The sequence below is a fragment of the Vidua chalybeata genome, chromosome Z, assembly GCF_026979565.1.
Source record: "Vidua chalybeata isolate OUT-0048 chromosome Z, bVidCha1 merged haplotype, whole genome shotgun sequence".
Classification (NCBI taxonomy): domain Eukaryota; kingdom Metazoa; phylum Chordata; class Aves; order Passeriformes; family Viduidae; genus Vidua; species Vidua chalybeata.
The window spans coordinates 62455676-62478821 of record NC_071570.1 but is presented as its reverse complement, the minus strand read 5'-3'; the positions used below and the strand labels follow the sequence as shown (position 1 = coordinate 62478821).

The following is a 23146-nucleotide window of genomic DNA, read 5'->3' as shown; positions in this document are numbered from 1 at the left end:
TAAGGAATTGACTTGTAAGCAACACCACTGAATCAGTTTTGGTATTGATTAATTGTTACCACTGCTATTTGCCTCTGCATGGTATGCTTACTGTCAGCTAGACAAAAGATTTTACTGTTTTAAAATGTGGTGAATAATTTTCACATGCTTTCTTTAATGTATCTATCTTTATATATAAAATCTCTCAATCCTTTTTATTTTAAAGGTTTTTACTGGGCATAAAGCTTTTTATTCATTATTGTGTAGAGTTCTTAAAGCAACATTTTGCTTTCAGTTCCTGTATTGTTTTCTGAAAAAGTCATATAAAGTGCTTATGAATAAAACAATATATTAAATTATTTTAAAGGTAAAACAGGCAACTTTTCTGACTGAGGGATGTGTTATCAGCATAAGTACATGCACTGATACATATTCACACATCAATATCCCTTTAATGACAGAATATTCGTAAAAACCCTTCTATAAATGATGTGTGAAGTTGCTGAAATAAATAAAAAAGTTCTAAAGACCATTAAAGTAAATGCAAAGCATTTTCAAGCATTAAATTCCCCTTTTCACATTTCTTCTTGTTTGTGTGTGTGTGTGTGTGTGTGTGACTTTCTTTTAAAACAGGAAGGCTATGGTGTAATAGTTCTGAATCCCAATGAGAACTATATTGAAGTTGAGAAGACAAAAGCCCAAATACAGCTGTCTTCTGATATCTCAGATGAACCTGCAGAAAAGAGAGAAAGAAAAGATAAAATCCAGAAGGAAACAAAGAAGCGACGTGACTTCTATGAAAAGTATCGAAATCCACAAAAAGAAAAAGAAACTATGCAGATCTATATTAGAGTAAGTTTATTTTGGTTTTGTTTACCTTTCTTTATTGATGCATACGTATGTTTACTGCCTATATTGGCTAATAAATAGCATGCTTCGTTAAGAACAAATACATTACTGAGATGGCATTCAAGAGTTTATACAGAGTTCCTGACGCTTTATTCTGTTAGTATTTTTGGTTATTTATTAATCATGATGTTTTGTAAGTGTTAGAAAATTTCTTTCTAATTTCAAAGGGAAACTTCAAATAAACCCCAGAGGAACTCACTGGTGTCATCAAGAAAGAAATTATTTAAGAAAGACTTTCTAAAAACCATTTTATAAACAGAGGTATTCATAAGAAAGACTTTGTAGTGAAGCTTAGGCAACATACTACCTTCACATGTCATGTATGCATTTATTGTATTATGAATGCATACATGACGTGTATGCATTACATGGTAAGCAGTAGTTAGAGCCTGATAGTTTTTATCACCTGCCAAATCAATAACGTATTGTGGAAAATAGCAGTGTTCATCTTGTGTGGTAGCAAATTTACCCTGTAATGTATTGTTTTTATATGAGCAGCCATCCATTTTGAGCTAAACTTTTGAAGGCATTTAAAGGAGGAAACTTGCTAATACATTAATAAATATTTAAGCTAGAATAATTTGAGAACGGTATGATGAAGAAACTCTGTCTCTTGCCCTTTTCTGACTCAGTGAACCTTTGCACTTTGTAATGCTACCAGCATGGGATTATTACAACAGTGCTACCCAAGGATTTCTAATTCTGCAGGGGGCACAAACAATATTACTTGCACATTGGCGCATTCTGATTCATGTACATACTATGCATTATACATTCCAAACTGAGTCATACAATTTCCAAAACCCTTATTATGAAAGTTAACATTTTCATTCAACAGTAAAACACATCAGAAACTCCACAGTGAAGGTAAAACAATAAAAATGTATGTCATTGTGGTGAGAAACAGAGAAAAATCCAGTAAGATACATGTTAGAATCATCTTAAATTTTAATATGCCTCTGCTAATTTTTTTTTAGCATAAAAATTTTTGGAGAAGAAATATAACTGTGCTGGCTAGTTAAAAGGTTAGTAACTTGGATACAAGATTGTCGCTAATGTCATAAATATTTACTGTCTTTTGAAAAATACCTGAGTATGGGAAACAAAGGAATGCATATATATATTCAAAGCCACAAACAAGGCACTGTGTTTTCTGTTTGCAGCTGTTTTATAAGATGTTATTCTACCCACTAGCCAAACCCTCCTTCTTAAGAGGGGCACTAGTTTTAACTTAAGGTTCATGAGAATCCAATGGACAGTGCTGCTGTTTTGTCTGAAAAGAGGTCTAGTCAGCATACAGGTTCAGTGTTCCCTTGTTGAAAGTGAACCTTTTTTTCATAACCTTTTTAGCAATTCTACCTTCTCATGACTCTTGCCTCATGAGGCGTGAAATTTGGTTTCAGGAGTTTTGACCCCCCCCCCACCCCTCCCCCCCCGAAATATAAAATATATTGTTCCATCCCATTTTCCTTTCTGCACAGCTCCATGCCTTAAATATGACTGTTGATGTTTGCTTTATTTGATTTTCTTCAAATCGGGGCAAGTAGTATATGTTTTAGTGAAAGTTTTTAGTGAAAGTGTGGATGGTGGTCTCCTTCCCCAGACCAATAAACTGAAATTGGGTTTTCTGATGAGCTTGGTGTTGTATTCTGAAATTATTATTTTGGGGTTTTTTTATTAGTAGACTTCAGTACAGATGGTTTTTTGAAACAGAAAGAAAAATATGTCTGCTTTATTGTATTGCAGGACAAATCAATGTGATTTCCTTGCTTATCAATTTCTGAAACAAAACTGGACCATCAGTAGGGTTACATTTACTCTGTTGGTCAGAACTGCTAAGTCTCTAGGTGGTTGCAAGAGGTTCAATGCCATATTTGCCATTTTCTTGCCCCCCATGCTTGAGTCCATAGGATTGCTCTCTGCCTTCACCCAGGGACTTGCCTCCACAGGCTGATGTGTTGGTGCTGGTTTGGGATGATCTCAAAAGGCAATTCAGATACAATCTGTATAGTATAGCATACATTTGACTTGCTAGGCTCTTAAAATAAAACATGCCATCACTCAACAGAGATATTTAAGGATGGGATATGATTTGTAATGATCTCATCAAAGAGTTTTGAAAAACCTGAACAAGCCTTATGTCAACTTTGCCAAGTAGGAAAAGGTATGGATAGACTGGATAAAAAACTTCCTCACAGGAAGGCTTTCACTTATCTAGCATGGAAGGAAAAACATGGTTGTGTCAAATATGCTGGAGAAATTGTTTCGGACTGTTAAGCAGAAGGAATAAATATCCTCAGTTATGTTCTCATAAGGTCACTGAGATCTGTTGTGATCTAATGAGGAAATGCCATTTGAACAAATTAAAGCTGTCTGGTTGATGTTCCCACTTGTGCAGCTAGATTTTCAAAGAACCAGAGAATTAGAACTCTTCCTTGGTAATTATGTTTAAGTATTTTCTTTATTTTCATAGGGAAAAAATAGCTGGGCAATTCAAGAATATGTAAAAGCTGAATCTCAAAATACAAAATATCAAACTGCATTGTATTTTTGTACAAAATGAGTATAAATAAAAACTACTATGGCAGTGTGTAATGCATTAAGCATAGTGCTCTTGAAAGATCAAAGTGCTTACTATTTCATGCTGGAAGTTTCCTTAACTATGAAATAATGTACTTTCTGGCATACATTATGGCTTGTTAAAGGAACTGATTTGGTCTGGGTAATAAACATCATGTCAAACATTATGGCAGGAAAACCTGCTTAATATGTTTTGCAATAAGACAGATTTTTTTGTTCTTGAAAACATCTGCCAACTGAATTCACAAGTGAAGACAGAAAATGTCATCAATTCTTTAACATTCTTGTAAATTTTATTTCAATTTTAGCAATGCAAACCAGGAAAAAAACTTTTTGATAATCAGCACTGACTATAATACTTTTATGGAATGATTAAACACAAGCATTTTACTTTTACATAATGTGCTAATGAATGCATATGAATTTTAATACTCTTACTGTTCAGATTTTAACAAGCATATTGAAAGATCATTTTAAAAGCATCTGGTTTTTAATGTGTTGAGTGCAGGATTGAGTAAAATAGCTAAATATGTACATACATCCTTTTAAAAAACATATTTCTATCCTTAGTTATAAGCATTACCATTTTTTCTTAGACCACCAGAGGCTGCTCTGTACATATGGGCTAATGCTTTCCCCCCAGAAAGTTCCTACCCTAGCCAGCCTTCATTTGTTACTGAAGTAAACTGAGAATATGTTGCTCTCTAACCTTTTTCTATGGAAACAGATCATGCATGCTTAAATGTGGCACGATCATTCCTTCCATTCTCAGCCATCTCCCATTCCCTACAGATTTTCACACTGACAGTGTCTTTTCAATGTTAGAAAATACTTAAAAATGTAATTAGTGTTTTCCCTCTTCTAAACTGCATTCACCACTTAAACAAGCATACTAAGTGGATTCTGAAATGTTATGTAAAAAAAGTATAAATTGCATAATTTCATAGTAATTTGCAATAATGTTGTTGCCCCAACAGCTGAGGGATATCAGAGGCAACCAAGGAAGACGTAGGAAGAATTACTTTTATCAGACCAACTCATGGGGTCAGGTTTTGTGAACAAAAGGGATAAGCCTTTCCAAGGTCTGTATGCTAGGAATTTTGTCCTTTTTTTTCCCCACTGAGTTTATCTGCTTGAATAATTCTTATTACAAATATTATTTTTACTATAGCACAGTCTATAGCAGTGCCATTTCTGTTAACTGCATATTAATGAAATTAATTTTGAATGTAGCATACTTTTCAGAAATAATTTTTCCTATCTTCTGTGAGAGATTAAGTAGGAAAAGGTCATGTGCAACCAGTTAATCTGTTTTACTAAAAATTGATACATCTGGAAAATTTGTGTCAGTATCTAGGAAAAATTGGTAAAAGGCATGGTAAAAGTTGTTTTAATACACAGTTAAGTAAGCAGTGACCATTGGCAGACAGGAAATCCTGGCAAGCATGCGAGCACAGTTGTGCCATTTCTGCTCATTGTTCGGTGTGGCTGACATGAAGCGCAGCTTGATTGGAGGTCACGGCAGAGTGTCTGCTTTTGTGGGATGACCTTTCAGAGCCATGGATTTATTTCACACTGAGGACTGAGCTGTTTTCCAACATAGCCACAGTCCCACCAGCTGTCAGCTTCACCCTGTGACTATCTCTGGGCCAATGACCTACCCTCTGACTCGGCAAGGTGCACACCTGCTCTTGTCCAAAGCCTGTGTGACTACATTAGCCTGCTGCTGAGACAAAGCTAATAAGCTGTTTATTCCACCAGAGACAAAATTACAAGCTCTGGGCGAACAGCTTTTGAGAGGTAAGGGACATGTTCAGCACAGGGAATGTCTGTGGCAAACGTGGGTGTCAGGACTTCAGCCTCTAGAGTCTCATGCTGTTGTTTTGTTTCCCCTCTACAACAAACAGTGCCTGTTTTGTTTCCCCTTTTACAACAGCCAGTGTTACTTTATATATACACATCTGAAATACCACATGATTTTACTCTGCCCACTTTTAAAGCCTGTTACTTCCTTATGTTCTTGAGAAGTCTCCTTCACCTGTAAGCAACAGCAAAATCAAATGCTCATAGTAAAAAGCTCCTGAGAGCTGCCTAGAAACTACCATGGTGTTGTTCTTGCCCTGTGTAGTGCTGGACACTGGGCATTCAGAGTTGAGAAGGCACTGCAGTTCAAGTGCTGAACATAAACGTGCAGTGACTTTTGAGTGCTCCAAGAACACCTTGAGAGATATGGTCTTGCAGAACCTGTGCCACTAAAGACCTGCACCACCCTGGGCCAGCAGCTGGAAGCCAAACATCTACCATGACATTTAGCACCTGCAATTAGGCTACCACATCATTCCTAAAAGGTCAGATAAGCTTTAAGTTTTTACAGTAAATTTCTCCCTAAAGCTCCTCATGAACCTCAAGAATTAGAAATTCTCAGCTCAGTGAAGATAAATTTTTGTATAATATTTAATCTTCCTAAGTCAAAACAAAATAAAGATGAGATAACAGATGTAATCCCAAATTACATTATATATAAAAATGTTAAAAAAAATCACAAAAAAATATCACAAAATACCCATCCTTCAAAAAATTTAAAAATATCCATGTCAGTAAACAGTTTCTCAAACACAATCTTTACCTCCCTACACACAAGTAGAACAACAAAACATACATATCAAAATTTTTTACATTTACTTCATTAAGTGTTCCTCAAAAAGTCAAAACAAACAATAATCCAACTTATAAAAAACAAACCCTTAATACAGTCTTAAAAAATTAAACATCAGTTTAGTTTAGTTTAGTTTCGTTTTAGTTTAGTTTTTTATTAGACTTAAAAATACCTTACAACACAATGTTATTAGCCATTTTTGTGCTGTTTTCACACATGCGAAGTCTAGGCACAGACAGTGTACTAAATTTTGATAAGATAATAATAAGCAGAAGCTAAAGACCAAAAAAGTCCAATACAGCTCTCGTTCCTAACACAAAACTACTCCTAGAGGGTCTCCCTTGCCAGGGGAGTGCCCAAAGAGCTACCCAACTTAAGGCCCACAAACTCGCATCTAACCTTCTGCACACAGTTGAATGTTTTGCTACAAGATTTCAGTGTGTTTGGTAAAATTGGCAGAAGAAGTTTAGCAGGGGCTCAAGTGGCAACATATACCTTTTTGTAAAACTTGAAAGTTCCTCACATGTTTTTTTCTTGGGGTTTGGTCAGCCATATGACACTTGATATAGTGAGAGGTGATAAAAATTAATTTCTAAGATACATATTTGTAGATATCTTAAGCTGAAGGGCATTACTGCAAAATAACCCTTTTCTTTGGAGACAAGCGACCCCACTGAATCCCTCTAGAAATATTTATGTGTTTTAGAGAGGAGGATATGAGGGCTGTACTGCACTGCATGGAGATCAGAAAAACATTTGTGGAGTCTAGGAACTGAATGTCAGCAGACAGGGAACTGGGGTGCAGGATGCACAGTAAGTTCAAGGATGTTTTCACCTCATCTGCTCCAGAAAACAAAGTGTAAATTCAGGAAAAAATATGAAAGGGGGAAAAAGTTAGCTTTTGGGATTAAGTTAAATCTGGTGGTTCCTGTGTAGGCTGCCTGGCTGCCTGCAGCAGTGACAGCTGCCAAGGGGACTAGAAATAGTGGAGGAAACAGAGGCATGGAACAATGTAGAATAAGCTGCCCAGGAAGAAATGCTGGTTCTACCCTGCAATTCATAAGTGGCTGAAATTTGAAAAAATTAACTATTATAGCAATTGATCAATTAATTCATTATTAAAATCCTTACAAGTTAAGGATTTTACTAACCAAAATCCTTACTTTTTGTGAATTTATATATTGTGTGATGTTATTTTGAATTATTTACATCTTGAACAACAAGGTTGATCTTTTTTAATCAGCTTGTTGCCATCACTCTGCAGGCAGAGAAATATGCTTTATTGTGAGTCTTTAGAAGAACTGTCCTTTTGTTCTTGCTATGCCTTAGTGAACTCTGTATCAGATCAGCACACCCCTAGAATTAGGTTTTACCAACTTCAGAGCCATTAACTTTATTTCAATAGTGTCCAGGCAGAATTCATTCCTAGTCTGTTTTACCATTTATCTCCAGCCATTAATTCATCTAAATTTTGAGAAATGTTCCCATTCCTCTCTCAGCTGAATCCTTGTTTTTTTCTCTATCTCTCTGGATAAAAGTGGATTCTAAACTGATCAAAAATGCTTTTGTCTTTTGTGGTCAGTGTTGTAGGTAGCAGGTTTTCTCCCCTGAATGGGCTGCATGCTGTTCAGACACATTGTTCTACACTTTTGTTGTTTAACAGTTGATTCTCATTCTCTTTCTCTGTCCTTTTTGATCAGTGCTTTGCAAGAATGAATTTGTCAATACCCAGTGAGGTATATTTTGTATATTTTCAAGTAAAACTTGAGTTTTTATTTGTCTTCCCAATAGATGGCACTGCTTGTAGAGAATACTAAGTAAAGCGAGCATTTAGAATTATCAAGAGTTGTGTGTGTTGAGGAGACCAAGGATTTTCTGGGCTCTTAAGCAGCACTTGGCAATCTTCTTGTCGGGTACTTCTAGCAAAAACATGGCATGAGAAAACTATCATGCAAGTACATGTGCAAGTGTGTGCAAACAGGCACTACCTACACCGAAGCACACAAAAACTACTCATATTCTTGCATGTTTGGTGTCCTCTAAACTGCATAAGATGGCCTCTGACTTAATGCAGGCTATAACAGACATGGGATACATGAGACTGGAAAGTTTTCTTTTTCCCAAAAGCAAAGATTTAATCAGTGAATCCAGCTATATAATACAGCAAGAAATTTAAAATTTATTTAGTTCAGGCAATACAGCTGGTACTCCATAAGCATCTGCAGTGTGCTCTTTTGCACTGGTGTTTCTTTCCAGGATGTTTCTTCATTCCTATCTCCTATCTTTTCCACCTGCTGTGTAACTGAATAATCTGATTTCATGGATCTTACCAGTTCAGCCTATGCCCTTTAAAAGTGGGCAATTACCACTTAACTGTGTCACAACCACTCTGTTCTTAACCTGGGAAAAGAGAAGCTGTAATTGCATGTAGACATTAAGATGACAGATATTTATATCTTTGGGATCTGGTTTGCTGAGGAATTCTTTTGAATTTATCAAATAAAGTAATGAAGAAATTTAGCAAAGCTTAGGCTGACTAAGTAATTTTGAAAGATTTCTAGGTGTGACCTTAGGCTTCAACGCATCACTGCCTTCACACATTCCATTTTGTAGCACATCTCCCTACTTCTCTACCTACTCTGCTTTTCATGTTTGAGAAATGAACAAACACATTTGATGACAGGACTGTGTTATTTATCATGTGTCCCTTGCACTGGTTGCCAAAAAAAGGTAGGCTTATGTTTAATGACTGTTGATTACCTTTAAATCCATTACCAGTGAAGACTGTGTGAAGTTCTCCTCAGTGAGTTATGTCAAGCTTTCAGATGCTGCATGGTGCTCTGACTGCATGCAGATTCTGAATGCATTGCCTTAAGTGAGCAAATGAATTATGGCTGTGATAGATCTTAAAATAACAGCATTTGATTTGATTTAAGACCACTTGTCTTAATACTTTTCTTCTGCTATTTGCTGTTAGTTCATTGTGTTCTTTTACCATTTCCTTTTCCTTTCTGTTCTGAGCTACTCTAGCTGACTTATAGAGTTTGCTTGATGCATAAATTTATTTTTCTCTAGTGGGTGCCCAACAGTGTTGTCACTGGAGCAGAAGTTGAGACATTATTGTTACTTTGTTACACTGGTGGTAAATAACTATGACATCATTTTCTAAGAACACCAAGAATAAAGCTGTTTCTACCCAAAGATAAAGTGTCCAGGCAGAGTTCACCTTTACTAGACTATCAAAGACAGATGGCAAAAAATGACCACTGCCTCACTTGTACTGTGAGTCTACAGAGCATACAAAAGTTGGAAAGATAATGTTATGGCATGGAAGTAAGATAAATTATTTCACGTCCAAAGTGCTGTAGTTGTCTTCAGGACTTCTCTGGAGTGTGCACAAAGTCACTCTCCCTCAAATGCCTTTGAATCAAGGTTGGGGAGCTTTCACAGTATATGTTTCTACACTTCGGTGACACTAGAACTACAGAGCTCCCACTTTCTTGCTTTCGTTGGAAAGTATGACGTATGGCTGTTGTGACCAGTCCTGGCTAAAAGTGCTTTGAGCATAGTTTTGGACTAGGTGACCCTCAGATGTTCTGTACAGCTGATGTAGTTCAATGATTTGACATTATGAAGTTTCACCTCAGCCCTCAAAGAAGTATTTGATCTATGAGTAGACTTTGTGGACATTGTGAAGAGAGGCAAATTTCTGTTTCAGAACATTTAGTACTATTGAGGTTGTGGTTGGCCATCCACAATAGGACAGTAGGGTAGGTGATTTAGACCAGAAGCTTACCAAGTGATCAGCATGGTTAAAACAATGTGATCTTGCACAAGTACTGCTACAGAAATGCATCTTGAAAGATATAATCCCCTACAGACAAGCACTGATATTTCTTGGCATTTTTAACACTGGGGTGTTGAGCAAATATTCATGATTTCTTCAGAGCTCAAGAATTTCCCCAAGACAGATTATTATATCGAATTAGCCTGAAGGACATTCAACCAGAACAGCAGTAGGAGTTTTTTCACAGATGTCCAGATGTTAGAGGCATGACCATTCTGGAATAATGGGGAGGATACAAGTAGTGCCCACATCCTTCCTACTTCCTCTCCTTCGTTATATTTTCAGGAGGATTTTGTCTGCATTGCTAATTTGAGTCCCCAAGATTTAAATTTCAACCATAAAGCAGTTCTTGAGTTTCAGAGTAAAAACACCCTGTTACATGTAAATAGATCATTTGCAAAGTGCATGTTTAGAAATGGACAGACATGACAGAACTAAGAAGTCTGTACTTTATTAAAGTATTAGAGAAGAGTGGTTTAATTAAGCCTGTGCACAACTACTTATTAGAAGACTTTGTCTAGACTGCTATTTTCAAGGTGAAACCAAAGCTTAGCTGCAGGCCTATGCATTGCCTACTAGTTGCTTTGAAGCCCCTGCACATAAATGCTGCTTCTCTTCATCTCTTACTCCTGTGGCCATATTCATGAAGAGTTACAAATTACTTAAGAAACTTTTGTCCAGTTTTATATGAATGCTGGACCTCCAAACAAGTCCATGCTGCTTGGGTCATTGCACTAGGATACACTGAACATGATCACAGGAATTTCCAAGATGCCTGGTACCTGGCCACTGTGAGTCCCTACCATTCATTTTCATCTTTATTACTTAACAAGATTTAAGGTTTAGAATATATTTGTATAGAAACATTTGCTCTAATAGAGGTAACAACAAAAATAGAAAAATACGTTAAACATAAATTGTTAAACAGTACTCTGCTGCTCATTATAAGAGCTGTCAGAGCTCTTCCAATGTCTCAGTTAGCCTGAAGATCTGGTTAATCAGCTTCTAGAGGGCAACCAGGACTAGAGACAAGTTACCCAGAGACTTATTTGGGTTACAACTTTAATGCTGGCACCATGAAGGACAGATCCTACAGCTGCCCAGATCCATTCTTCTGCACAATCTCTTTCTTCTCCAACACAGAATGGAGTCTGTCCTTCTTCTATTTTCCTGTTTATCCAAGGAACTTTTGTTAGAATTGTTGTCTTTTTTCATCCTGATGTAATGGTTTTAGCAAATTTGAGATGATAAATGTCATAGGACTAATCTGTAAGATGGACATAGGCATCAACATACGGAGGAGTTTAAAAAAAGGAACTAAAAGAACAGAATTTTTTTTTCATTAAATCTCAATAAAAGCCTTTGTCTCCAAAACTAAGTAATCGTTTGAATGGGATAAGGATGCAGGTGTTCAGTGCACTTAATCTTTGCCTTAAAATACATCAGACAAATGGTGTTTTCTAATAATGGATTAGCATGGCATCAAGGACTGTTTGTAACAGTAACAAAAGTGGCATCCATGTGATTTTTTGAGGGTTTTTCTTATCCCACACAGCAAAATAGGCATAGATTACATATCTTATATAAGATACATATTCACAGAATTTTCAGTTATCTCTGGAATTTCTGTTCTGTTGTTGTTCAGTCTATAATCTCAATAAGACCTCCAATGTTTGGCTTATGCCACCTGAGTTACAAGATTGCTCCCAATTTTCCAGTTAGGTCAACCAAAAAAATTAAGATATGATAGAGGGCCGGTGGAAAAAATTCATATCAAAACAATTGCTCACTATGTCATTATGACAACCTGCTGTAACAAATGTGCTTCTGTTTTAATTTATGACAATTAATTGCTAAAAGTAATTTAATCTGACAGTGGCAAAGTGTTGAAAGAATCCTGAAGATGTCATAAAAATGACCTTTCTGCCCATGTGCAACCAAAATGCCTTTTTTAACAAGGAGGCTCAAAAACAGTACAACTTCTTTTGTACTTTGTTAATTAGTTATTGATTTGAAACAATGCTCTGCGAAATATTGTCAGATTAGCTAGAAGCCAGGAAGGTCACAAATGTGACAGTCTAGTCCTGATAATCTTACGGTTTATAAGAATTCTTTTTTACTTTGAACCTTTTGTTCTGATATCCTGAGAATTACATTTCCTGGCTTTAGCATCTGTGCTAATTTAAAATACAGCCAAGCTGTCTGTTATGTAATTGGATGTTTTGAGTTGTTAAAAAAAATTGCAATGTGTTAGAAGAAAATTGCTGTTGATCTAATATCTAATGATCTTTGACGACAGCAATGCACCACTGCTGCAATGTGAATGGCCTTGCTAATCTGTGTGGAAAAGAGCCTGTTTTAATTAAATAATCAACACGAGGGAATCACAGAGTTCAAGACAGAGGTACGACAGGCAAGTTCTGAGTTGTGCAGCAACTCTGTGGGATGAAAGATCATTTCCTAGGGTACGTTATTGTGAAACAAAAATAACAGAGGTGCATCTGCATAGGAAAGTGAGGAAGCAGAATTCAGGGTTAAATAGCTAAACACAGAGGTTTTCAACTTATTCAAATGAGAAACAACAGAAGATTTAAATCTGAATTTCAGATTGTGTTTGTCTTTAGATAATTATAAGCTAATGACAGTTACTTCAAATACAATTAACTGTAGTCCTCTACATATTAAGGCACTTAGTCAAATCTTTGTAACTTTTGCATTAAGTAGTATATCAGTTTACTTAAAGCACTGAGCACTTTGCCGTCTTTATTAAGAGAAATCAAATAGCTTTGAGCCTGTTAAACCTTTCTTTCACTTAAATAACTGCTCTTGAGTGTAATAAATAGAGATGGAGAAATGAAGGAACAGTACAAAGCAAAGCTCTTCTATTTCATTTAATTTGCACAAAAGATATAAACTCTGTAGCAGAGACTTTACAGTTGAGGTTTGTTCTGAAACCATAGCTGTTAATGAAAATACTAAATTGTTACCTTACTTAAATCTGTTGAAGTTTGTGTAGATTCGTTGTTTCCTGTGGTGGGGAAAGCTGCATTTTCTTTGACAAAAATGGTATTTTTCATGAAATAGCATGGTTTAAAAAAAAAAAAGTCTCTTTCTCATTACAACATATAAACAGATTGAAAGAATAGGATAATAAAATAGGCTTTTAAGTACTATAGGAAATAGAAAAATAACAGTTCTGCATGATTTCCATTAGGAGTCTTTGAATGATTCAAATGCATTCATTTCCAAAGGAATTGCTTTTAGTGTTGAGAAAAATGCATGTAATCATTTAAATGACCAGCATGATCTCTCTGTGTCTTGGGAAGATAGTTCTTTTTATAAAAGTATTGCATTCATTTTTGTTTACTAGCCCTCACAATTAATCTGTTAATTGCCAGAAATATGGCTGCTAAGGAGGATATCTGTGAAGATATAATCTGATGGTTTGTTTAAGAAATACTCTTTTGTTCCCATAATTTGATCATACAAAAGGCAGTGTTTGTTCATTATGTTATAGGCAGAAATACATTGTGGGCAGAATCTCGATCCCTGAGATTGAGTAGTTTGGAAAGAAAAAAGTACAAGGAAATGTAAAAAAGAAGTAAAATGTAGGTATCTGTAACAGTATTGAAATGCAGCTGCCCCAGTCTGAGTATTTTTACTAACTGGAATATCTTTGGCCAAGCTTAAATTAGAATGTGTAAGTCCACCTGCAGAGATTGTCAGATAATGCTTAGATCATCCTGGCATGGGGGTTTTCTTGTGAACTGCACAAGTATTTGCCCATACTTATGGTATGGCTGTGCAGATAGGACTAATCTGAGGAATTGTTATTATATCTTTGGTCTGAGGAGTTTCTCCATGCAGGATTTCAGAGCCAGTCGCCAGAACATGCTACTTCAAATTCAGCCTTCCTTTGCCTGGAACCCTGCAAATTATATGGAAAAGGGAGAATATACACAAAAATCAAGAAGTCTGTCAGAGGGGTAAAAAGGAAAGCAGTTGGTTTTTTTCTTAAGTAAAACCTCCTCTGATTAATTACCCTCCTTCCTCCTTTTATTTTCTTCTCCTGCAACTTTTTCATCTCAGTGAGTCAGCAATGTTCTTGTGCCCAGACTAAAAAAGACAAATATCATATTTGTGTTTACTTACGTTGTTTTCTTAATAATAAAATAATTAACTTACTGCTGAAGGTCATAATTAAGAGCCACTGAGTAACTGATTTTGCTTGATTTTTTCTTGGTTTTGATCTCCTTTCCTGCACTTTACTAGAAGACAGTTGGGTGGTGACTGCAAGACATGCCAGACTCCAACAGAAGTAATAATGGGAAAACCCAGACATGAACAACAGCCTGATAAAATTGTCTTACTCTGGCTGGCAAGCAGATACTTTAACCAGGACTGTATAATAATATTTGAGACTTAATGAAGCCTGAAATCCAGGATTTACTTTATAAACAGCAAACCCTTTCAGGTTACAAAGTCACTTGAATTTTCAAATAAGAAGTAAGGAGAATGTTTGAACAGAGCAGCAGAAGGTATTTGCCATGCAGAGAGGCTGAGTCATAGCAGAGTGAAGGACATGGATAACATTTGCTGCTTTCTTTATTTTGCACAGATCCATGTCCAAACTCACCCTGCTTAACTCTCAGTACCAATGCAAATCTAAGAAATTCCATCTGCAACACCAGCCTTCTAAAAATGCTCATATATCATATAACATCTACATGCTTCTGATGTGGTGGCACTCTGAAGGCCTCCTGTGAAGGCCCACATTTACCAAAAAGGAAGTATAGTATTACATCAGCAATGCAATAATACAGCTGAGACCACTGGCACCTCTCTGGAGAGCACTTGGCACTGACAGTGTCTCTCTATGGTTTCAGGGCATTGTTGAGCAGGTTTCAGACCTGTTGAAATATTTTCACTGAAGGCTTGGAGGCAGGGCCTGTAGTCGAAAGAATGGAAAATGTTTTGATTTCCAGCTTGTTCCTCACCAGGTGGAAGTGGTTGGAGCACCTTGGAAACAGGAGATGAGAGTGGTTTGGGATTTTTTAATCCAAAAATTGCTCTAGGTTTTTGTTTAGGAACTGTAGTGATTGAGGGTTTAGCTGGAAAAATGCTTTTCTGTCTTGGAGTTGCTTTTTTCTCTTGTGTGCCATAAAGCTGGAGTATAAAGGGGAAAAGTAACTCCTACCTGCTGCCCTAGCATGTTAGGATCCAAGCTTGCTATGTTGCACATATATATATATAGCATAAGGCTGAATTTTATTTCCTGACCACTCTCACCAGGGAAAGCCCAGCTTGCATTTAAAGTGGGGAAAGTGGGACAAGATCTGAAGTCATCTTCAGATGACTGTAATTGTGGTGGGAACTGGGGAGAGCAGGAGCCCTGGGGAGGAGCCCAAGCACAAAGCATAAAAACCATGGCTAGACGTTGGTCTTGCATTAGCTAAAACTTGTTATTTTAAGCATAATCTCAAGAGTTGTACTGTAGCAAAATGCTTCATCATCCCATGAATGTCATCCCACGTTATCACCACTTTGTTCCAAACTAGCTTTTCATCCCCTCTGCCCTGGTGGAGGAAATCTAAATTTTGTATCAGTCCACCAAATGCATTTTTTATTTACATCTTTTATTTGGCTATTTGGTATGCCAGATATTGCATGTTTCATGGAATACTTTTTGTTTTAGCAGGACTGTTGAGATTGTATGCTTTCCTGATAAATTGTTGGCAGTTTTGGTGGTGGGACTATCTTTAACTTAGTATCATGGACATTTAACTGCAAAATGTAAGACTTCTGTTCTTCCTTTGTGCTGCTGACTCTATGCACACAACATTACTGGTGCTTCATAAAGCAATATTGGGAACATTTCCATCACCAGCCCAATTAGCAAATAAAATAGGTAGAAGAAATTGAAACAGAAACATCTCAAATAGATTTGGGAATAAAGTGAGATCTGTAATACAAAAAAAAAAGCCCAACTTCAAGTCACTTTGCCATATTGCTTTCTGAAGGCATGTGCCAGATAATAACCTTGACTATGCTATTTGTATCCTGCAACTCCACAAATGACCAGATTTAGCTGTTGTGATTCGTGGTCTCTCCTGTCTCAAAACTGGCTGCTGCCTGCTGCCAGATTATGTATCTTGCCCCCATCTCAGAAAGTGCCCTTAAAAGGTTAGTATAATTTTTTATGTCACCCCTTCGTCCTGCAAGTGCAAGAGTATGGCATTTTAACATCTGAAGACTCATTATTTAATCCCTGCTAAGGTCATAAGTAAGGAATTTCTGAATACAGATGCTGAATAACATCACTTATGCATTTACATGATTTTAGTGTTGAACCAATGCAGATACAATGCTCTGTATTTCCATAGAGCTATACCAGACACTGGTGACCATGAACCCACTCTGCAAAGCTGATCAAATCCTGCTGAGTATTGTGGTTTTAATATGGCAAAGTATGCAAGTAAAATCCATACAGAGGCCATAAAAGGAGGAAAGAAATGTGTCCTCTATTCAGGCTTACAAGGCCAGAGCATCAGCTGTCTATGGTTTCAACTCTTCTCCTCTTGTTTTCTCTCAAGTTGTCTCTTTCTCACTCAGGACACAGGAACTAAATAACTTGCTTGACTTACTACTCAGTCTTCATCATCCTTGCTTTCCTATGCTCTTTACATGATCTGCTAAACTGAATTTCAGATACATGTCAGATTTAAGATTTGGTATAAATTTGCCTCTACTGTTATCTCCCCCACTCACAACTGCTTTGCTGCTGAGATGGTCTTGGTGCTTGTTTCTGCATCATCCTTTTGTCTGGTTTCACACAGCTGCAATTGCCCCTGTACAGAAGATGCTGCTATATCATGGTTATTGCCATACTTCCTGAAAGCCCAGTTATTTAAGAGTTGTGCAAGAGCCAACCCATCTTCATGTTTACATATGTAACATGAAGCATATGTAGCATACAGATTAGCATTGCCTGTTGTCAGTAAGTAAAGCAGAAATACAATTCCTACTGTTAATGAAAGGTCCTGCTGTCTCCTGGGATCACCTCTTGTATTGTAGTAGGGAACTGTTCCCAAATAACTGCAGGAATTCTCTCAACTCCATGATTGAAAAGGCAAAAAAGATTTTCAGGTAGATGGGATGCTTCCTAATACACTGGAATTTCTCAGTTAAAGTCAAAATCTGGTTAAATGTCCTGGGCTAGATACTTTAAAGTCATGTCTTCATGTACTCATGCTGCAGAAATATATTAATACAAAATGCTTCATTCTACTCCTTTTCCTGTTTTCAGTTTATATCCTCTCTTTACTTTAATCCTCCTCTGTGGTTGTAATGCCATAGCTACTGTCTTTGCTGTGGGGGGAAAATCACGTACTGGCTGTTTTTTCCCTTATGTTTCGGCTTTCTTGCCCTCGAAGCTATTCTGGTTCTCAGCCGGGACAGAGCTAATTTTTTTGTAGTAACTGTGAGGGAGTGGAGTCTGGAGCCATGTGAGCATGTCTAGATCATTATTCTGTATCATCTCTTCTCACTGTCAGACATGAGGGATGAGGGATGCTTACTTCCCATTCCCCAGAAGGGGAATGGCTTGTGGTCAGGAAAAAGAGCACGGGTGAAGAGAGTCTGTCTGCCATTTTGTTCATTTGTGGCTCACACTAGGTCAGCTCTGGCTCAGTGAGCATTTTTTTTCACATAAATCACCCTCTTTTTTGTATACTTTTCTTATTAATATTATTACTGTTACTGTTTGTTTTCTTATTTCATTGCTGTTTCCAGTAAATTCTTCTTATTTCAACCCATGACCTCTGTCTTTTGTATCTCCCACCAGAAGAGCAGTGGGAAGAGCAGTGTCTGGTTTGGAGGAGTCTTAGTTGGGGGGAATCACTAAATTAGGGAGTGATGTTCCTGAACCCTGACAAAAGCCTCTTAGACCATGTCCTGCGCAGAAATTTTGGAGCTGCTCTGATGGTAGTAAACCATCGTATAGTTTCATTTTGTTCCTCCCTAGTGAAAAAGTTTTTGTCTCACGTAAGGCAAATACTTGCAAAAGGAGTGAGAAAAATGCAACAAATGATAAACATCATTTGAAACTCATGAAAGGTGCTGTTGTAACAGAATATTTTTATACTTACATGTATTTAAGTGTCATGATTTTTTGGAAGGGTTGGGGTGAATTGCAAAAGTTTGCCTGCCCCAAGGCTCCCTGAGGCAATGGGACGAACTATACATGAGTGACTAGGTATTACTGGTGGGTAAGATCTAACATCTCCAGGGACAGGCGATCAGAGCCTTCTGTATCCTTCTGCCTCCCAGCCAGCATGCAACTCTGTTCTCCTGTATTTAACTCATGTAGCATACTTGTTTATAGTAGCTTATCAAGCTAGAAGGAGAAATTGTTTTAAATTTCTCCTTCTAGCTTGATTTTCTGTGATAAATGGTAATTAGAGAAACCACCTTCAAATAAATTCTTAAAAAGCTGTTCAGTTGTATGACATATTTCCATATTTGTGTGCATTTCACTTTTCCCTTGTCTCAGAAAAATGTGATTCCTACTCCTTGACCTCAAAAAAAACCCAAAAGTAGGTTACCAGATCTGAAAACTTAATTTTGTAGTCTTTTTTTTTTTTTTTTTTCCTTTATGTGACTTTTTTTAGTTTTGATGTATTAGAAGTTCAAGATGGGGATCTGAGCTGCTCTGCCTCAATAAAGCTAATAGTGGCTCAAGGCCTCCAGACTCAAGGCATCAAGGCCCATGACTTTCTGGCAACAGGTGACTTTGGGGGGAAAAAAAAAGAAAAAAGGAAAAGAAAAAAGAAATAACTAAATTCTGGCACTGAAACACAAAATACGTGAACCTGTCACAGTAAGCAGTCTCAAAGGGCAAGCTGCTTTGCAGGCGCTAATTAACCTTAGGAAATAATTACACAAATATGCAAATGTTGTTTAGACAATTCCATGTGTTATCGACTCAAGTAGTCCATCATAACTGCAGACCTTGCAATGTCTAGGTGTTAGAATCTGGCATAGTTGATAAGGCTTCAGTTGCTGCAACACTTCAACCTGGTATTTAACAATTAATGACTGTGATATTACATTGGTAAATGTAACCTGTTTTTTGAATACAGCAGAATGTAATATTGTATTCACAGTGTGCATACTGCTCATCTGTGTTTACCTAATGGCTCCAACTATTAAAATGTTATATACCTTTCAACTCCTAGCACTAGCCATGCTGGAGAAAATGGCCGACCAAAATCTGAGTTCAGTCCCTCAGACTGATCATCCGTTTCTGCCCAATGGATGGCCCAGGAGTAGCCTTGTTTGGATTACTTTTTATTGGATAAACATTGCACAGGGGCCTTTTCACGTCATATGATTCTTAATATTTTCTTCCTTTCATGTCTAATTATATATATAATGATCAAGAGGAAGGGTTTTCAGAGGGATGGAGACCCACAACTATGACTTCCACAACTTCAAAGAACCAGACCACTTATTTTGACATAGAATTACCTGCTGCAGATGACCAGCTTTCAGCAGCAGGAAGTCTAAGTTCAAGTTTTCCTGCACATCTCCATCTCAGTCTATTTCACAAACAAGAATGCATTCAGCCTGAGGTGCCTTTTAAGGTACGTAGTATGATTTCTCCAGGCTAATGTCCATTCATTTCTGTACACTTGTATAGATAATTATGTAAACTCTGACCGGGAGACCCCCTCTCTGTCAAATAATTTCACAATGTTCTATATAAGTGCATTCAATTTAGCTTCAGTGAAATTACAGAAAGCAACAGCTGCCTGAGACTGTCCCCTTTCATGCTGAAAATGCAGCATCCTGTTTTGTCATTTAATCCAAGCCAGGCAGTAGAGGTTAAACCTCACAGACTCACTGCAATTTGAAATCCTAAGGGGATCAGCTGTGCACAGCTTCTGCAGCTGGATATTCCATGTACACACCTGGAGCCAGTTCTGAGGTGTTTGTAATATGGGCTTGTTACAAGGGGGAAAAATAAGCAGATGCTCTGAAGAAAGAGCTTTTCTTCTAAGCATATAGGACTCCTCCAGACTCCTTCTTACACCTCCTTCTATGTGCTTTTTTACCTTGTTTAGGGTTTAGCAGAGTATACGGCAACCCAGTTTATCCTGACATTTTATGGTTTGAGTTTTTTAACTGGTAATAAAGGAAGCTACAGTATATATTTAACTCATTCTAGCTCATTTCTTTTTGCTTTTATAGCATCCTATTAAGTCTTTGTACTGGACTGTGAAGCTGTGAAGTTATTAATTTAGTTTACTAGACCACTGGTTATGCTTTGATTGGTGAAAGCTTTTTTGGGCTGAGTTCAGAAGCTTTTTGCTGATGTCTTAGTCTTATGGAATCTAAAATTGTGTGCTTTTACCAGCAGTGTGTAGAATAATAAATACAAAGTAACCTGAAAATGCTGTGTTAAGCAGAAAAAATGGCCTCTTTTTCTCAGATTATTTAAACAGCATTGGGTGCCTATACAAAAATTGCTGTTTAAAAGTATCAATTATTATTGAAAAATAAGTACATCATGTGTATATAACTAAGATAAATCTTTTAGATAAATTAGTAATTCTGAAACTTTCTCAGTGTTTTATTGTACTTTTTTCCATACAGATTATAGAGTACATCACTTTTATGCAGGAAACTCCTGTTCAAGTTGTCCTTCAGCTTTATCTTAATAGCTGGTCCGTCAGTCATATTTTCTTTATGTAATTTCTTGTAAAAAATTTCCCTCATTCCTCACAATGGGAAGAGTCTTTACTTTCTGTACCTATCTATACAATCAAATTTCAAAACAGCAACTGTTTTGAAATAAGTCCTTTCCCATACTGAGGTAGTTTACAATAGGTGATACAGAATTAGTTAAAACTATGTTCTGTCATAGTCAATGAAGAGCAGAATCTCCAGGAGTAAGAGAAATTCAGGTTTTTCTGTCTTATAATCACTGCTACTGAAGCAGAAAAGCACATCATTATTCTAAAAACTTTGAGTCAGGATCCATAAGGATTTGTTGCCATCTCACTCTTACATAGAAAACAGAGTATGAAAATAGAAATAAAAGCCAGAATCAACCGTATTATTTAGTTGTGTCTCTTCCCACTGATTTTAAACAATTATAAGAGCTTAAATCCCCAAAACTAAATTGCAGAATGGAATTGAGATCTAGATCACCTCAACATTCTTAATAAATTTCAATAATTCACATTGTGTAATTAGCAGCAGCTTTTACTGGTTTGTGCTTTCTTTTTCCTAAGGAAACGAGGATTTTCTTGTCTTTGTCTGAGTTAGCTAAGGATATGAAGTAGTTGCTGGCACAGAGCAAAGGGAAAAGGTATGCAAACTTTAGGAAATTACATGACCTTGACTGATCAGCTCTTTCTGGCATTCAAGAGCCTGGAAAGAGCCAACATTGTTATCCTGTTTGTGTGAAATACTGGCAGAGCAGGGTACCTAGCAGAGCATCTTATTCTTGTCACCTGAGACTAGACCAAATTTGTACTTACAACCCAAGAAATAAGGAAAATCTAGAGGGATATAGTTCTTTCTAAGAACCTCAAGGATACAAGTACACAACCGTGAGTTTTGATGAGAGTGTACTGAAATCAGTGTGTGTCATTCTAGTGCATCCTGTGATTCTTACACTGGCTGACTTTGACAAAATCTCGTTCAATAGTAAGAAAACGTGGTCCCCTAGCTACCAAAAACTCCAAAGTAATGGCTGCCACCAGTCAAGAGGTGTTTTGTTTGCACCATGTGCCACAGTCTGTAGTCACAAAAAGTTAGATTTGAAGGAGTAGTTGTAAATACTATAATTTTAATCTTAATTCAGGTTTCCAGTGGCTCATAGTATGAAAAAAAAAAGTAAAAATTGAAATTATAGGTCTTTACCAACCTAAATTATTCTATGATTCTGCATTTATATTTTTCTTACCTGTTTTTTTTTTACCAATCTAAGGCATAAGTACTTTAAACAAACCCTCAGTGAACAAACATTTGACAAAAGAGTTGTCAAAAGAATGAAAATCTGAGCAGCTCATAATTCCTATGAATGCCTCCATTTTGCAGAATTGTTGTCATGGTATTTACGCAAAATTTTGCAGATGCATCATTTTGTTATACTTACTGAAGTAAGCTCAAAAAGCAACAGTTTTACTGCCTTTATTTAGACAAAAGAAGCTGTTCTCTTTTTTTTACTAGTATGTATTAATTTGATCTCTATTTTAACAAAACGTTCTAACATGTAAGAACACATTGCTTTTAGACAGAATTGCCATTTTTTAAAAGATAATTGTCACAAATGTATTTTCTTTTTGCAGGATAATGGCTCTCCTGAAGAACATGCAATTTATGTTTGGGACCATTTTATTTCCCAGTCAGCTGCAGAGAATGTGTTTTTTGTTGCTCACAGTTATGGTGGACTTGCCTTTGTAGAGTTGGTAAGTGTGAATTCTCCATTGCCGTATTTCCTGAAGACTGTCACAGATTTTCTACATTCTTTGTGATCACCTTCTTGAAAGTAGCTAGGTAGAAACAACTGTGCCAGTGGTCATGTACAAGTTGGTTAGGATTTCTTTGCAAACAGAAGATCGCTGTGTCTTTTCTGGTTTTGAGATAGACAGTAAGGTCCCAAGTGTGCATGAACCTGAAAGACTCTGGGGAAACAGAACATGCTGCATCCTTCTTGTCCAGACTACGTACTGAAAGGAACCGGTTTTCTGCTGTGGGACATAAAGACCTGGGGACATTCAAGACTAAGCACATAGAAGAACAGTTTTAAAGCAAAGTCACAGACACAAATGCAGCTTTTTATATATAGATTGGAACTGAATGTGTGGGGAAATATGGCAGTTTTATTCAGTTTTTGCAGTTTTTCTACAAAGATCTGCAGAACTTGCTGGAAGGACTTCTGCTTTCCCATTTATTAGGCTCTGCAGTGATATAAGGGGGGGAAAACTTTGCTCAGTGTAAGACTATTATCTGGTGCTTAGACTGCTGAATATCGCGTTTGTAAGTCTTCCACTCTTCTCTCTAAAGGCAGATCTCTCGACCCCATCTGGTATGCCAAGCTGCCTGTTAAACTTGTGTACCATTCTGTCAGTGTAGCTACAGTCTTCTCATATGATTTTAAAACA

General features: G+C 36.9%; 1 protein-coding gene across 4 annotated transcripts in view; it reads left to right on the top strand.

The window, feature by feature from the left end:
- The window catches only part of FAM172A (family with sequence similarity 172 member A), a 240377-nt gene that overhangs the window by 113786 nt on the left and 103445 nt on the right, over window positions 1-23146 (top strand). For 3 of the 4 annotated variants that reach the window (XM_053931579.1, XM_053931576.1, XM_053931577.1), the window contains 2 exons: window positions 613-831; window positions 22331-22450. In XM_053931579.1, coding sequence (XP_053787554.1) covers window positions 613-831; window positions 22331-22450 — 339 coding nt within the window. The remainder of the gene's footprint in view (window positions 1-612; window positions 832-22330; window positions 22451-23146) is intronic. The other variant, XM_053931578.1, reaches the window with a different exon arrangement.